Consider the following 16,446-nt stretch of genomic DNA (forward strand, 5'->3'; position numbering starts at 1 on the left):
GTCAAGCGGTACGATTTCCTCATAGCGCGAAGCTTCCGAAAACTTGACGCGACAGCCGATTGGCAGACCGCGACGTCAGTTACTCCTGTCTCTTTTCGTCCTTTCCTCGCCCGTGTTACTCGAACGCTCGGTCGAAAGCTCCACCCTCTCTCCATGGGGCGGAGCCTCGCTCAGAGGCGTTTCCTGGAAGGGGTGCCACCACCGAGCTCTTCGTAATCTGTTTCAATTTTCTTCACCCACCACCACCACCATTCCCGCTCCAAGCCCCGCCTTGCTTTGCTTGAATAGTCGGGGGACACGTCATTCACCGCTAGTACCGCCTTCCGGAGCTTCCTTCAGGCTTTGTGATTGGGCAGAGCGGCAGGAGGCGTGCCCCTGGGCTTGGGCCGTGTCGGCGCAGCTCCCTCCCTTCGCCAACCCTTTGGCGGTCACCGGTGGGGTTAGGCTGCCTCGTCACCGACTTCGCTGCCCCCGCCCCGCCCACCCCTCCGGCACCACTTAGGTTAGCCTTCCCCGTCAGCCAACATGAGCGGTAAGGAAGGGACCATCGTGGCCGGGCGGGGGGCGCCGCCTTCTTTCTCTTTTTCCCGCCCCGCCCAGACCAAGCCCCCCGGGCGGGGGGGAGATCCGAACGGGGGAGGGGTAACGATCCTGGGGAGGGGAAGCCGTGGTAGGGGAAGCCTTTTGGGGGAGGGGCCCCGAGGAGGGGAGCGGGGCTTGCGATGGAGGGTGGAGGAAGCGGCCATGGGAAGGGAGGGCAGCGCTGCCTCAGGGAGGAGGAGGATCGGGCGGGACCAGGTGGGGGCTGGAATTTCTCCGCTGGAAAGAAGCGGCGGAGCCGGATGGATCCTCCGTCTACCTCTCTCGGGTGCTGCTGCCCGAGGTTGGGAGGGAAACGCAGGCGAGGCCGGAGAAGGAGGGAGGAGGAGGAAGAGAAAAAGTAGCGAGGGAAACGTTAAAAGCCTCTGTGTATGTATATGGTGTGTCCCCCCCATATCCCACCATCCCATCCCCCCCCCTTTCCTTTGGATCCATGCTTCGAAGCTTTAGAAGCCGAAGGGGGAGAGAGAGAGAGGGCTTCGGGCCATGTGCAAAGTGGAAGGGGGGGGAGGGGGCCAAACTTGCAGTTCCGGAGAGGCCCTGTGTTGGCTTCCCAGGAAGGCCGGAGGCACTTCTGAGAAACGATAAGGCCTTGTTTGGTACCGTGCCCAAAATATGAAGAAATCCACCCTCTGCTTCTGCTCTTAGGAGAAAAAATAAAAGTTGGGGGGTGGGGGGAGGAGAAGAAAAAGAAGTGCAAACTCGCAGGGTCAACTCCACAAAGATTTAGCTAGGCCTCTTTTCTCTCAGATTCCGATGCAAAGGGAGGCGGCGGCGTGTTGTTTTTTTTTAAGATGATTATTGTTAACATTGGCGTGTGAGATATGCCGGGCTGCTTTAAATACAAAAAAAAAAAAAAAAAGCCCTTTCCTGGGCGAGGAAATTGTAAAGTCGGGAATGGTTAGGTTTGGCACTGGCTTTGCTTTGTGTACACTTACTTGGGGGCAGAAACTCCGTATTGAACCAGCTGCAAGTCAGAAGTTTGCATACTCCTACGCCCCTTTGGGAGTGACTCATGCTACTACTTCCCCTTTTTTCCTCCTAGCCGTCACAGAGATGCCTTTGGCATCTGCCTTTTTTACCCAGAGACTTGGTATTTGGTCCTGCAGAGATGAGCGTTTATGATGAAGAGTTTATGATGAAGAGGGCTGCCAAAGTGCAGCTGTTTTTGGTTTTTTTATAATAATAATAATAATAAATAGCAACTTGAACTCTGAAGCAACTTTAGAGAAAACGAGTATTTTCATAACAGCGGGTTTTGTTTTTTTTTAAAAAGATGTCTAGCCACCTTGAGACTCTTCTTGTTAAGGGACGCTACACACACAAAAAAAGAAGTAGTAAACAGATCTCTGGCATTTATTTAATGTGAGTTTTTTCCGAGGCTTGAAATCCGGTTGGTTTTTGCATCATCGGCATGAGGAAGTGGCCAAGGCAGTGCGGGGTGAGGGAGAAGGCTGTAAATATGACGCAATACCAATCTCCACCTCCTGGGATGTTTTCTTTTTATGAATGTTTGTGAATGTGTACTGCAGCAATTAATAGCAAAATCTGATTTGGTCATAAGAACCCCTCTTTGGATATTTTTATTCCGGGTCTTGACAACAATTCTTCATGATCACTTTGCCTCATTTTATTTTCCTTGCTGATGAGCAGTGGATACAGTTTTTCCGGGATGCTAATGCAAAGTTGCGCTTTAAATTTTAATCATAGCCATTTGTTGTACCTTGAGATTGGGAAGTAGTATATCATATCCTTTCTGGTTCTTTAAACAGTCGTGTAAGATGGCTTGGCCTGTTTACTGTTTATTAAAAATGTGAGCATAGGATTTTTGTAGTTAAATTTGAATTGCTCACTGGATTACACTGTCTTTATTGACACTTTATATTTCAGTGTTCTCTTGACCACTTTCCCTCTTAGGGATCTTAACTATGGTGTACTCCATTATGGTGCTAGATTAAAGACAAATTCTAAATGCTGTGTGTGTGTGTGTATTCCAAAGTGCATAATCTATAGTCACAATGCTTTATTTTGTGTTGAGTGTACCACTTTATTTAGCGTCTGATGAAGACCTTCATTTTTAAATCTGTATTTTTAAATAAAAAAATCTCTTGCTGCCCAATACAGTTAGTCCTCAATTTACGACCACAACTGAGCCCAAAATGTATGTTGCTAAGTGACAAATTTATTAAGTGAGCCCCATTTTATGACTTTTGTTGCCATATTTGTTAAGTGAATCACTGAAGTTCAATTAGTAACACAGTTGTTAAGTGAAACCGATTTCCCCGTTGACTTTGTTTATCAGAAGGTTGCAAAAGCTGATCACATGACCCTGGGACACTGCAACTGTCATAAATGTGAGTCAGTTTTCAAGCATTTGAATGTAAATCACATGACCGTGGGGATACTGCAATGGTCATAAGTGTGAAAAAAGATTGTCACTTTTTTCAGTGCCATTGTAACTTTGAATGGTCACTAAGTGAAGTGTTGTAAGTCGAAGACTATCTGTATGCTACATAGAATCTAATGCTAATGCTAAATTTTTAAATAAGGTGTGTGCCCTTCTGCTTCCTCTTGAAAGAACTACGTTTTATATAATTTATTTAACTATTTATTCATTTTCTTATTCTCTAATTTCCATGCAGATCATGATATTTCAGAAGACATGGTTGTTATCAAGACTGAGAAGGTGGATGAAAGCTGCAGTAATGATGGAGGAAACTGTGAGGCCCAGGTAAGTAAGACTTCTGAGGGGAGATGGGTTGTGGGGGGGGGGAAGATCTCAAATTGCAATAGAAAGATTCCTTTGGTTTTTAATATATGTAGTGATGGAACATTCTCTTCTTTTTCTTTGAAAAAGGTTGATTGCTCATTTTTGCAGTTTTTAAAAAAATATTTAATATTTTTGCAGTCCTCTATAATTAAAGTCACAGTTGAAAAAGTGATGATAAACTTAACAGTTCTTGAGTTAGGGGATGAGTAACACAGGTTAGGTTAACAGAATAACAGAGTTGGAAGGGACTTGGAGGTCTTCTAGTCCAACCCCATGCTTAGGCAGGAGACTCTATACTGCTTCAGACAAATGATTGTCCAATCCCTTCTTAAAAATTTCCAGTGTTGGAAGCATTTACAGTGTCTGGAGGTTAAAGATTCGTCAACATTTTATTAGTATTTCTGCGATGTTGGAATTTCTACTTTCTCATAAAAGATTGTGTGAGTCTAAAATTGTTTGATCCAAGCTCAAAGTGAATATTTCTGAGTAAAATAGTCTAACCTGAGTGATGAGGGGTGTTTATTTTATTAGATGTTGGTTGTTGATGTTTTAGGTTTGTTAAAGCAGTGTACAGTCACTGCTTTAGGAGATTGGCAAATCATCTATTAATTGGCTTCCTTCTTGTGCTCCTTCCAATTGCTGTTGTTTTATACTGTCGTTTGGGATGGCCAGATACTTGACTCCTCCTGTCTTGCTCTTTATTTCCTGACAGGAGTCTCAGCCTTCTCCTCTGGCCCTGCTAGCAGCCACATGCAGCAGGATTGAATCTCCCAATGACAACTCTGATGGTTTACAGGGGCAACAGGGAGGCTCAAGTGAACTGGATCTTGCTTCTGCAACTCAAATCTCTCAAAATGCAAATGGCTGGCAGATAATTTCCACTGCTTCTGGAACTTCTGATTCTCCCAAAGATCTGGGGAATAACGGCAATGAAGACAACGATTCATCTTCCAAAAACCGAGCTGCCACCACTGGGCAGTATGTGGTTGCTGCCACCTCAAATATGCAGAACCAACAAGTTCTGACGGGCTTATCAGGAATGTTGCCGAATATTCAGTATCAGGTGATTCCCCAGTTTCAAACAGTGGATGGTCAACAGTTGCAGTTTGCCACTGCTCCCACTCAAGTTAGTGTCCAGCAAGATGCCTCTGGCCAACTACAGATAATTCCAGGAACTAACCAGCAGCTCATTACAAACAGGTCTGGCACAGGCAACATCTTGGCTGCCATGCCAAATCTTTTGCAGCAGGCTGTCCCCATTCAGGGAGTAAATGCTCTCTCAGGGCAAACCCAGTATGTCACTAACGTCCCACTGGCTTTGAACGGCAATATCACCTTATTGCCTGTCAACAGCATTGCTGCCAGCTTGGCCCCCACCTCTCAGTCAGTTACTCTAAGCAATTCTAGCTCTCCAGAGAACAGCTCTCAGCCAGTTTCTGTCACGTCAATCAGTTCCTCCAGCGTGGCTGCGACTCAAGCCAGTACTGCCTCCTTTTTCACCACTGCTAACAACTATAGTGCCACTACCACCACCAGTAATTTGGGCATCATGAATTTTTCAACTAGTGGCAGTGTGGGAACAAACGTTCAGGTGCAAACACCGCAGAGGACAAACAGCACTCAGAATGCCGATGCTGTGCAAGTTGCAGTCCAACAAGGACAACAGAAAGATATTGATCAAAACCACCACCACCAGCAGATCCTAGTGCAGCCTCAACTTGTTCAAGGAGGACAAGGCAGCCAGACCTTTGCTCCTCAAGATGCCCTGCAGAACCTGCAGATCCAGGCACTCCCCAACACTGGTCCAATCTTTATTCGAACGCCCACTGTAGGGCCAAATGGACAAGTCAGCTGGCAAACTATTCAACTTCAAAATCTTCAGGTCCAGAATCCGCAAGCTCAGACAATCGCTTTGGCTCCCGTGCAAGGGGTGTCCCTGGGGCAGACGGGGAGCACCAGCACAACACTCACCCCTATAGCTTCTGCCTCTCTACCCAGTGGCACAGTCACGGTAAATGCCGCTCAGTTATCCTCTGTACCAGGCCTTCAGACTATCAACCTTGGGGCCCTGGGATCTGGCATCCAAGTTCATCAGCTGCAAGGGCTCCCTCTCACCATTGCCAATGCCACTGGTAAGTAAGGAGGTTCTCATAGTGCAGGGATGTCAAACTTGTGGCGTCACGTGACGTATCGGGACTTCCCCCCCCCTTCACAGGCGTGGGCGTGGCCAGCGCATGACACAATCCAGCCCATGGGCCAGGAGTTTGACATCCCTGTCATAGTGCATGTTGTTGATTTCCATGTACATTATTCATTTTAAATTGTTATTTAAACAAAGTTTTCTTTACTGAAGGAATAAACTGGAAAATAAAGAACACGTGTACTGAAGGTTGGACATGAAGAAACAATCTAAAAAAGCCTGCATTTCTAATTCTTAACTTTTTCACATCAAGAAATAACGGTTTTTTTAAGAAAACATTTTTATTTTAAGGTTACATGAGTCTGTCAAAAGTTGAAGGGGGCTGCCTTCAGAACTTTTAAAAGTATGGTAAAGAGATATATCTCCTGTAATATCTGCTGTACTTTTAAAAGAAAATTCTGCCAAGAATTATCAGTTACAACACTTTATATTTCTTCGCTGTGCTGTATTTTTTTTACTGAGAAATAATGTTCAGGTTGGATTTAGATGGTCATTCACGCTATGAATGGCAACTGACTATCATTATGTTCTATTTATCACTATGTGAGGAGTTAGTCATCTAGCATTATTAGGTACAGTACTGTATATAGAAAATCTAATAGATCACAGAACCATTTTGAACTAGGGGCTTGTGGCAATGTGGCAATTACCACCTTGGAGTAATTCCATGAGATTTTTGCTATTACAAAGAAAATGTTTAAACATGTTTAGGATCCTATCAATATAATTTGATGGAGAGACCACATACAGTATGTTATGGCAACCATGACATACCACAATTCATGTGTAGAGCCTCAAAATTCATTCAGTAGTGAATGTAGTGACCTGCATGGAGGGCTAGATTGGCATTTGCTAGACTAACTGTCATGCACCTTCTTAGTTGGATAAAATATATGGAAAGAATTTTAAGGCTATAACGTTGTGACACACATTCAGCTATGTGGAATAAGGCATATTATGTCATATGTGAATATTTGAGAAAAGATTTGAGTGAATGGTGGATGCAAGAAATTGAAAAAACAGGTCCTCTAGGATCTGCTGTAGCCTTTCTTAATTAGTTACCTTCCAAATGTATTGGAATTAACAACTTTCAGAATCCCTACCTGGCAAATCCCTTGGGAGTCAAAATCATAACACCAGGATCATCAGAGTAAAGAAGATTGAATGAAGAACAAAGAGTCTAAAATATGTCTATAGGGTCTTATGGTGTTGTGTTCTCCCATATGCCAAGTGATTGGCTCAGCAAAATGTTAATGAATCATATGAGGCCTTTTTTTCCTTTAGGTCTTTATGATTGCATAGTACAATGATGGCTATCCTTTTCCGGACCGAGTGTGTGACCGAACCCCGAAAATCCAATATGCATGTGGCCCTGTGCATTCGCCCCCCCCCTGCATTCAAGCACCACGCTCCCTGCTCATGCATGTGTGGTCCCCTGTGCGCGGCCCCCCCATGTATAGCAGAGCCCCGAAGATCAGCTGGCCAGCAGGAGACACACATGCATGTGCGACAGAGCTGAACTGGGGCGATTGTAACACAAGATGATTAAACCATTAGAGATCATTGAGTTCATAGTTTCCAGAATTCATTTGAAATGGTTGATGCATTAGCTGATTCCCTAATTATTCAATAATTCTGTAGGCGGAAGAGTAAACATTTACAAGTAAATTCTTGTGATTTGAGGATCGCACACACAAAGTGGGGGAAAAAGAAAATGCAAGAGACAGTTTAAATGAAGTAGGGGAATAATGCATGCACATTGAGTCAACAGAGCCATTGATCTCAGGGTACTTTCTGGATGGACAGTTTTGGACATCCTAAGTTTTTATTCTATGATGCTGAATTAGAACTCAAGCTGATGCTAGAGAATTAAAATAAGATTAAACTTCTAATGGCTGGAAACAGCTCTTAATGCTAAGGAATTACTGACCCATGAAAGTAGTACAGAATGTGCTTTTAAATCATTATGTGTTGCTTTCAGAAAGTCAAACTGTTGTCCTGAAAATGTTTGAAGTAGGGTGGTTGAAAAACTAGGCACCCCTCCACTATGCTGCAGACTTTGCATGGATGAGGATAACAGAATAAAGTTGCCTTTCAGAACAAAATGGGGTGTGGGCAGGAAGATACTTATTTAATTTATATTATTGATTAGAATATTTGATATTTATTAAGCAGATAGTTAAATATTCACACAATTGAGCAAATGTAAAGTTATAGGAGCTTCTCATTTTCATTGCGTATAGAATTTTGGATTTTTTCATTGCAGTGTCTTTCCCTTATTTGGACAAATTGCATGGATTTGGCTACTAGTTCTGTTGCTTCTGTGAATGAATATTGTCATTCATTCTTTCACTTGCTTACTTTCAGTTTCCCAAACCTACCAGCCTGGATAAGAATTACTTTATGAGAAATCCAATCTGTATTGAGAATATGAGGTTCAGGAAGCTTGCATTATATTTCAGGTGTTACATTGTGAGCTTCAGTTATAAATTTTTGTGTTATGCATAAAACTATATACAGTTTTGGAATCCAGTGACTTATTTGTAGTGAATTCTACGAATAGAATTTTTAAAATGAAGGAAAAAATATTCTCAGCCTTCTAATGTTTATAAAACTGTAATTAGAATTGGAAACCGGAAGGTGTTGGCTTGTAAGGTTTTCTGAAGTGAAAGGTTTCCCAGTCACAGCCTCACCATCCACAAAGGCTTGGCTGAAGCCCCAGTATACCTGTAGAAGTTGCCACCAAATTTTTATTTTTAATGTGAGTTACTCTTTGTAGAAAAGCCAGTTTGGTGCAGAAGTCGTTTGTAAACATCAGTAGTAGTTTGTAGTATTAGACCAGGGGTCTCCAACCTTGGCAACGTTAAGACTTGTGGATTTCAACTCCCAGAATTCCTCAGCAAGCAAAGCTGGCTGAGGAATTCTGGGAGTTGAAGTCCACAAATCTTAACGTTGCCAAGGTTGGAGACCCCTGCTTTAGAGTATATGACTAGTTATGAAATTTATTACCATAAACATTTATTATCTGCTTATTATAAAAGCAAATATCCTGCTTTTATACAGGACAGCATAACTAATGCTCCCATCCCTTATCTGTTCCCACAACAGCCCTGTGAGATATGTGGGCTGAAGCAGTACAACTGGCCCAAAGTTACTAAGTGAGCTGAGTGTTGCTCAAATAGACAAGAACAGAGGTCTCCAGCCACTCCATGGCCTCTGCATAAACCAAAGCAAAGCTGGCTGAGGAATTCTGGGAGGTGAAGTCCACAAGTCTTAAAGTTGCCAAGGTTGGAGACCCCTGTATTAGACTACAAACCAAGAAACCAGCTAGGTCAAAAAGAGCTGGGCGATCTTGGGCCAGTCCCCCTGTCAGCCCTAGGAAGTAGGCAATGGCAAATCATTTCAGAAAAGCCTTGCCAAGAAAACCGCAGCAAGCAGTTCAGTCAGTTGCTAGGAGACAACATGGACTTGAAGGCACACAACACATACATACACTGCTCCCCATATATTCAGTAAATTTAATAATGTGAACTTTTATTTCAGTAACGTTTGATCTCACCCATTTTATTGTCGGCCTATTGATTTTGGAGAGAGTGGTTGGTGGCATATCATTTAGGTGCCAAGTGCTCAGTTTGAAAAGTGTGTGCAGTTCTCTGAATGTTTATGTTTTCGGCCTAGTTCCTGCAGTTTTTCTCCTCAAAGACCACTCTTAATTCTATAACTGGTACCAGTATTAATGCTGATGATCCTTACAGCACTCATTACGACAAGTTTTAATTTAGCAATGGAGGTATGCATACTTTTAAATAGATAATTAAAACATGGGACAAATGTAGGACAGCTATGAACTTATTTTTGAAATGTCTTTAACATTCAGAGTAGTGTAAAGATTTACCCTTTAAAATAACTACAAATAGTCCTCGACATACAGTGGCCATTCAAAGTTACAGTGGCACTGAAAAAAGGGACTTATTTCCATTTTTCACACGACCATGGCAGCATCCCCATAGTCACGTGAACAAAATTCAGAAATTTGGCAACTGGGTAACGGACTCACATTTATGATGGTTGCTGTGTCCTTGGGGTCATGTGATCCCCTTTTGCGACCTTCTGATAAGCAAAGTCAATGGGGAAGCCAGGTTCAATTCACAACCCTATGACTCGCTCAAAACTGCGGTGATTCACTTAACAACTATGGCAAGGAAGGTCGTAAAATGAGGCAAAACTCAATTGTCTCACTTAGCAACAGCTATTTTGGGCTCAATTGTAGTCGTAAGTTGAGGACTATCTGTATTTGTGAGTAGAAAGTGTACTTATGTTGCAAAGACTCCACATCAGTGGTGGGTTGCTCCCGGTTTGCTCCGGTTCTGGAGAGCTGGTAGTAAAAATATGCTGGCGTTCGGAGAACCGGTAGTAATGGCTGGCTGGCCATGCCCCCGAACCGGTTCCCTGATCATCAGAGGTTTGTTTTAAAAGCATCTTTTCTTCAGTCAAAAAAAAGGCTTTTAAAAGTAAAAAAAAAAAACACCTCTGATCGCGCGGCTGAGCAGGGATCATCAGAACCCTTTAAAAGTTGTTGTTTTTTAACAACCTCTTTGGCCGAAGAGGTTGTTAAAACAAAAGGTTTTAAAAGGCTCCTCTGGCGATCCTAGCTGAGTTAAGAGCTTCTGGGCTGCCATTAGACAACTTCAGCTGGGATCCTCAGAGGAGCCTTTTAAAATCTTTTTTCCTCTGGCCTACCCAATCCCCCCTCTCCACTTACATAAGTAAATAAGCTCCTTTCGGCTCGCTTTCCTTCAGCTTCTGCAATCAGTTGCATCAGCTGCAACTGAATCTGCCTGCCTGAAATCCATGTCCTCAGTGCCTTTGCTGGCTGAGGAACTCTGGGAGTTGAAGTCCACAAACCTTAAAAGTTACTAAGGTTGGGACCCCTGATCTAAAAAAATATAAATAAAGTAATAAAATATTTGTGCAACAATCTGAAATTTGTTGTGTTTTTGTAGTGTTTCACTCTAACTACACAAACACACATAATCTCACAAAGCTGTATGTGGCATTTTGTGTGTGTGTGTTAGTCAATTGTGTTGTGTGTGTGTAAAGTGTGAAAGTTGGTTTTTGAGCTTTTTGTGGCTGTGTGAAGTTCCTGCTTGTTGCAGGGGCCATTTTTGGGTGAAGTGCAGCTGCTTTTACATTGTGTGTGAGTCTGTTGTGTTGTGATGTGGTGTGTGTGTGTGTGTCTGTCCCTTCGCAAGGACTTGGAGGCAGCTCCTCTGAGGAAAAGAGGAGGTGGCGAAGCTCTGGCTGTCCCGCTGGGAGAAATTGCCCTGTCTCTGCAGCATTGGTCATGTGACTGAGTGGGCGTGGCCAACTTGATGTGATTCACAGCAAGGTGCCACCCCACTTTGCCCTGAGTGACTTCAAGTTGGCCATACCCACTCAGTCACATGACCACCAAATAAGCCACGCCCACAGAACCGGTAGTTTAAAAAATTGGAACCTACCCCTGCTCCACATTGAAGATTAAGAACGATGCAATAGATTTGTGTCATTGTTCTCTAAAACTAGCTCTTGGCACTTAAAACCTGGTGCTATTTTTTGAAAGAGATTTGATAAAAGACCATGAAAATAATTCTGTTTGGAAAGCCTGTTTTGTTTGTTTTAATTCCTACTTTGCATTCATTTTGGAGGATACTTAAACATTATGTTCTCCAACTGCACTTGAGAACTTTAGAGTTGATGGTTAAATATTGCCTGACTTAAGTTACTGTTTCCTCCACAAAGAATAATTACGTTATTTTTTGAAGAATTGTGTTTTGTAGTATGCTGTTTATCAAAGTGGTTTTCGTTTTTGAAATCTCTTAACAAAGCTGTTGATAGACTTCCTCATTAGTAATTTTGGATTAATGAATACTCTGATTTTTTTTTTCACAGCACTAGTATCAGGTTTTCAAGTTAAGGTTAAAAGCAATATAACTACATTACTTATTTGTTATTTTTTTAAAAAACTTTCCTTTGGGGGTTGAAACAGTCCAGTTTCTTAATGAGAAGTGAAATTGTCTAGCCTATTTACTGGGCTTAAAGTTAAATTTAAAATTAAAGTTTTATTTACCTAATTCTAACAGATCAAGAATAAGAGAAAAGAACAATTAAAAGCAAAGATTTCAAAAATCTTATCACAAGGTCTAGAAACTTACTGTTTAAAATATAAAAGTGGAATATAAAAGCTGTTATTTTTCAAAAATATTTTCAAAGTCTTCTGTATCCTTTAGCATTTGCCTTCATGCAGCCTTGAACTTTGCTTTCTATATTTAAGCCTATAAGGCAAACTAAAGGCCAGGCATATATATGTTATATTTTGGGTTTGTAACTTGCCACATGGCCCAAATTTGCACATTAGAACAACTTTTAATGGTTCATTTAAATACCCCTTCTCTAATTTCCATTGAAGGTAGCACTATCTCTTCTGTGTTCCAAAATTTAATAAAATTAAGAAATGTTCAAGCGTGTCTATAGTACTAACTGATTTAATCATTATACCCTCACTTCCCTAAATCCTCAGGATCTGTTATTTTCTTGGGGAAGGGTAAAAACAGGGTGGTGGCACATAATTCTAGTTACCTTCGAATAATCGGGGTGAGTTCAAACATTTTTCTTTACCATGTATCTGTGTTCTTTATGTTAATATAGGAACTTGTAACCTGTAATCCTTAAATCCATTTCTCTCAGTTCCTGAAGCCACTTCTGACAGGCTTGACAAGAAAATCTACAATTAGATTTCCTACTGTACTGAGTTAGGAAACAAAACTATAGTGCATATAACTAAAATACATTAAAGACAGTTTTAAATACATACACAACCCTTCTCTAATTGAAACCTAGCAAATGATGGAGAATCCAAACCCTACTAATATGGAAAATCTGGCACAGTGCCATATTTTCATACTACCTTGCCAACTACAACCTTCCTTCACATAAAAAAAAACAAGGAATGTAACTTTGGGTGTCGAATGGGATTAAGATTCAGCTTTAATTTCTATCCAGGTTCAAATATTCTTGGATAAATTTCCCTCTACTGTATTATAAAACAAGCAAAAAACACATACAATATGTATATACAAATCCAGTTCCCTTGAACACGTGTCAAATATATAAAATATACTTGTGTAAAAATGGATGGAATGGGCCTTTTGCTTTACTTGGCCCACATTTATTTTGCACAATGACTAATTAGGAATCTTTGAGGTAATTGAACTGAAGTAGGGGACACTCTTAAATTGTTTCAATAAATCCTTGATTTACCTGATTAATGGTATAGGGCTATTCGTTAAAGCAAAAAATTGATTAACATTTGAACCCAAAGTAAAGATGGAGTTTATGCAGGGGCCTAGAAGTGGCTGGAGACCTCTTTTCTTGTCTATTTCAGCAACACTCAGTTCACTTAGTAACTTTGGGCCAGTTGTACTGCTTCAGCCCACATATCTCACAGGGCTGTTGTGGGAACAGATAAGGGATGGGAGCATTAGTTATGCTGTCCTGTATAAAAGCAGATATTAGCTTTTATAATCAGATAATAAATGTTTATGGTAATAAATTTCATAACTAGTCATATACTCTAAAGCAGGGGTCTCCAACCTTGGCAACTTTAAGACTTGTGGACTTCAACTCCCAGAATTCCTCAGCCAGCTTTGCTTTGCTTGCTGAGGAATTCTGGGAGTTAAAGTCTACAAGTCTTAAAATTGCCAAGGGTGAAGACCCCTGCTCTAAAGAAGCATTTTGTCTATTCTAAAACCCCTGTATTTTAATGACCTCCGGTTCTAATATTTTGAAAAAGAAAGCATTCTTTCTGTCTACCTTTTCCATAGTAGTCATGATTTTTACACACATTAATAAAGAAGGCTAAGCACCAAAGAATTGAGGCCTTTGAACTATGCTGCTGGAGAAGACTCCTACAAGTCCCTTGGACTGCAAGGTGATCAAACCGGTCAGTCCTAGAGGAGATCAATCCTGACTGCTCTTTAGAAGGCCAGATCCTAAAGATGAAACTGGAATACTTTGGCCACCTAATGAGAAGGAAGGACTGACTGGAGAAGAGCCTAATGCTGGGAACGATTGAGGGCAAAAGAAGAAGGGGATGACAGAGAACGAGGTGGCTGGATGGAGTCACTGAAGCAGTAGGCGTGAGCTTAAATGGACTCCAGAGGATGGTAGAGGATAGGAAGGCCCGGAGGAATGTTGTCCATGGGGTCGCAATGGGTCGGACACGACTTTGCAACTAATAACAACAATAATTATAGTTACCTTTTTTCTAAGCTAAAGAATCCCACAATTTACTAGTATTTTTTCTTAATGGAAGGCATTTAAACTTTCCTGTACTTTATCCTGTATCCTTACTAAGTTATGGTGCAGGCCCCAATCAGCATATGTGTGAAGTTAGGATTTTTTTGTCCCAATTTACATCAGTTTCCATTTACTTAACTGGAATCTCATTTTCAGTTTGGTTGCTCATTCACTTAGTTTTAAAAGCTTAAGAATTTAAAGAGCTACCATGTGCTGATACACCCTGATTTAATGATACAGCTAGAAGAATTTTTACATGGATTGATATTTTCTTGCCTTTTGTCCTTTTTAATTGTTAGGAAAGAGACATTGGTAGGACAGAGAGATATATTATGAGTAAATATAGAGATTAAATGCATGTTACTAGATAATTTCATATCAAAGTATCTAGTTTTTAGGTTACACGTGATTCATAGTACTTACATTTTATGACAGAAGCAGTTAAAATATGGGCAGGGAGACCATAAATAGGGAAACCATAAATATTCTGTACTTGCCTCTTAAAATTGACTTATGTCTATATAACTTATTTTTGCTCAGTGGAGTAAATATTGAAATATGCAACTTCTGCATACCTCATGTGTCTAGCAATGCAAAAGATTAGGACTCCCCTTCATGATTCTTTCTAGCACTGCAATTTGTAGAAATTCAGTTGCGCAATCTTGTTTTGAAAAATATTTAACCTGTAAATACAGGTATGTTGAAGGAAATGACATTTTGTTTTCAGTTTTCTTCTTTTACTTTTTGGTGAGCTGCTGGGTTCCTGCCCCGCTTAATTCACATGATGCTTGATGCTGTCAAGTGCTTTTAAAAAGAATTAAGGGTACATACAATATTTCTGTATGAAGTTAGTCTAAGCTCCTAGCTTTGTCCTTTCAGTTCTTTGTACAAATATTCAGTCTGATGTTCAGCAGAAGTTGTATCATTAAGCTCCTAGGAAAGACACTAAGCCAAAGCCACACTGTTTTTGCATATTTAATGTTTGTATTTTGGATGTTTGATTCCTTTAATGTTGAAGCTTGGTTTTGAAAGCTAAAGTGGCATTTGAATGTGTACCTTGGCTGCAATTAAGTGTTTCTCTAATAGATACAATTATGTCTCCTAATAATGTTGTTAGTCCAGATTTTCTGGAGAAGACTATGAGAAAAAGCTGCAAGCTATCACTTTGGCTAAAGGAAAAGAAAACAAGTAGTGTTGTTTTGTGGGTTGTGGGTTTTTTGCCTGCATTTGCATCCATTATAGTTTTTCTTGAACTGGATGTCCTCAGGTTCTGTTGAACTAGAATTCCTATAGTTCCCTAGTCATACTGGTTTAGAATGATTTGAGCTGTAGATCAACATATCAAAAGAACACAAATTATAAAATGCTGATTTTTGTGTTTCCTTGTCAATATACACACTAAAATAAACATGAAACTATTGTGCCCCTCCATAATCACCCCTTTACTGATATTTACTCTTAAGTTCTTTGTGGTAAAAATTGTTTGTTTATTTGAGTCATAGGCATCACAATTAAAATAAGGCATACTATACAACATAAAATTTAAAATACAAGATTAAAATATGTACAAGTTAAACAAATATTGCCCACAACTAGCAACATTAGTTGCGTTCTGTCATGCTGCCATGAGGTTCTCAAGTGTACACTGATCAGGACCCAAACAGCAGGTATACTGTTGTTGGCATGTCACTACAATCGTAAGGGGCAAAAGACACCAGATAACCCCATTTGTTCAGGGTGTCTCTAGATCTTGGATCTGTGCACAGTCTGTTCAGCGATTTCCATACTTTCCAGCTTTTATCAGAACCAGGTGCCAGCTTTGCCATTGGTTTCATCCAGTGTTGGTTCTTCGTTACTTTCCATAGGGCCATTCTATGCTTTCAAATTCTTCGAAGTCTTCCGTCGACCTAAGGAAGTTTTTCCTGGATTTTAATCTCTGATGAACTGGTTGTAAGCCATAGAGAGGGTGTTGCCTAGATATACATGTTTTAAACCTCTCTCTGTAGGCTGCTGTGAACAGCAGGTAGGGCAATGCCTCTAGGTGGTAGATCTTATCTAATGGGGTAGATTTAAGGCATCAGATAATAATTCTGCTAGCTTCATTCAGAGCAATATCTCCTTTCCCAGCATGTGCTGATTTATACCAGACTAGGCAGGCGTATTCTGCAGAATAGCAAAGAGCCAGAGCTATTGTTTGGCACCCCAGATAGAACTCATTAATTTCCTGAGGATGTTTTTTGTTCACTGAGCTCCAGTTTAGTGGTGATACAGTGCTGCTTATATGTTAGGGCCCTGTCTAGAGTGACTTCCAAATACTTAGGGATGTAGCAATGCTCCTATAACATCCCTTTCCATATAATATGCAGCTTCCTAGCAGCCTGCTTATTTCAAAGATGGAAGGCACATACCTGAGTTATTGCTGGATTTGGTCTTAACTGGTTATCACAATAGTATCGATCCAGCTTTGTTATTCAACCTCCTCAAAAGTTTCTCCCTGTACAGCCATTCCTCAATCGTCCGCATACATATAGTTGTTAAT

The 16,446-nt window shown here is 40.9% G+C and overlaps 1 protein-coding gene across 4 annotated transcripts in view; it reads left to right on the forward strand.

Moving 5' to 3' along the window:
* The first annotated feature begins 393 nt into the window (after window positions 1-393).
* The window catches only part of SP1 (Sp1 transcription factor), a 37,507-nt gene continuing 21,454 nt past the window's right edge, over window positions 394-16,446 (forward strand). The window contains exons 1-3 of one of the 4 annotated variants that reach the window (XM_058165768.1): window positions 394-532; window positions 3,243-3,331; window positions 4,083-5,502. In XM_058165768.1, coding sequence (XP_058021751.1) covers window positions 526-532; window positions 3,243-3,331; window positions 4,083-5,502 — 1,516 coding nt within the window. In that variant the 5' untranslated portion in view covers window positions 394-525. Of the gene's footprint in view, window positions 533-781; window positions 970-2,541; window positions 2,955-3,242; window positions 3,332-4,082; window positions 5,503-16,446 lie in introns of those variants that run through there. The other 3 variants (XM_058165769.1, XM_058165766.1, XM_058165767.1) reach the window with 3 other exon arrangements.

This window comes from Ahaetulla prasina, chromosome 2 (genome assembly GCF_028640845.1).
Source record: "Ahaetulla prasina isolate Xishuangbanna chromosome 2, ASM2864084v1, whole genome shotgun sequence".
Taxonomy (NCBI): domain Eukaryota; kingdom Metazoa; phylum Chordata; class Lepidosauria; order Squamata; family Colubridae; genus Ahaetulla; species Ahaetulla prasina.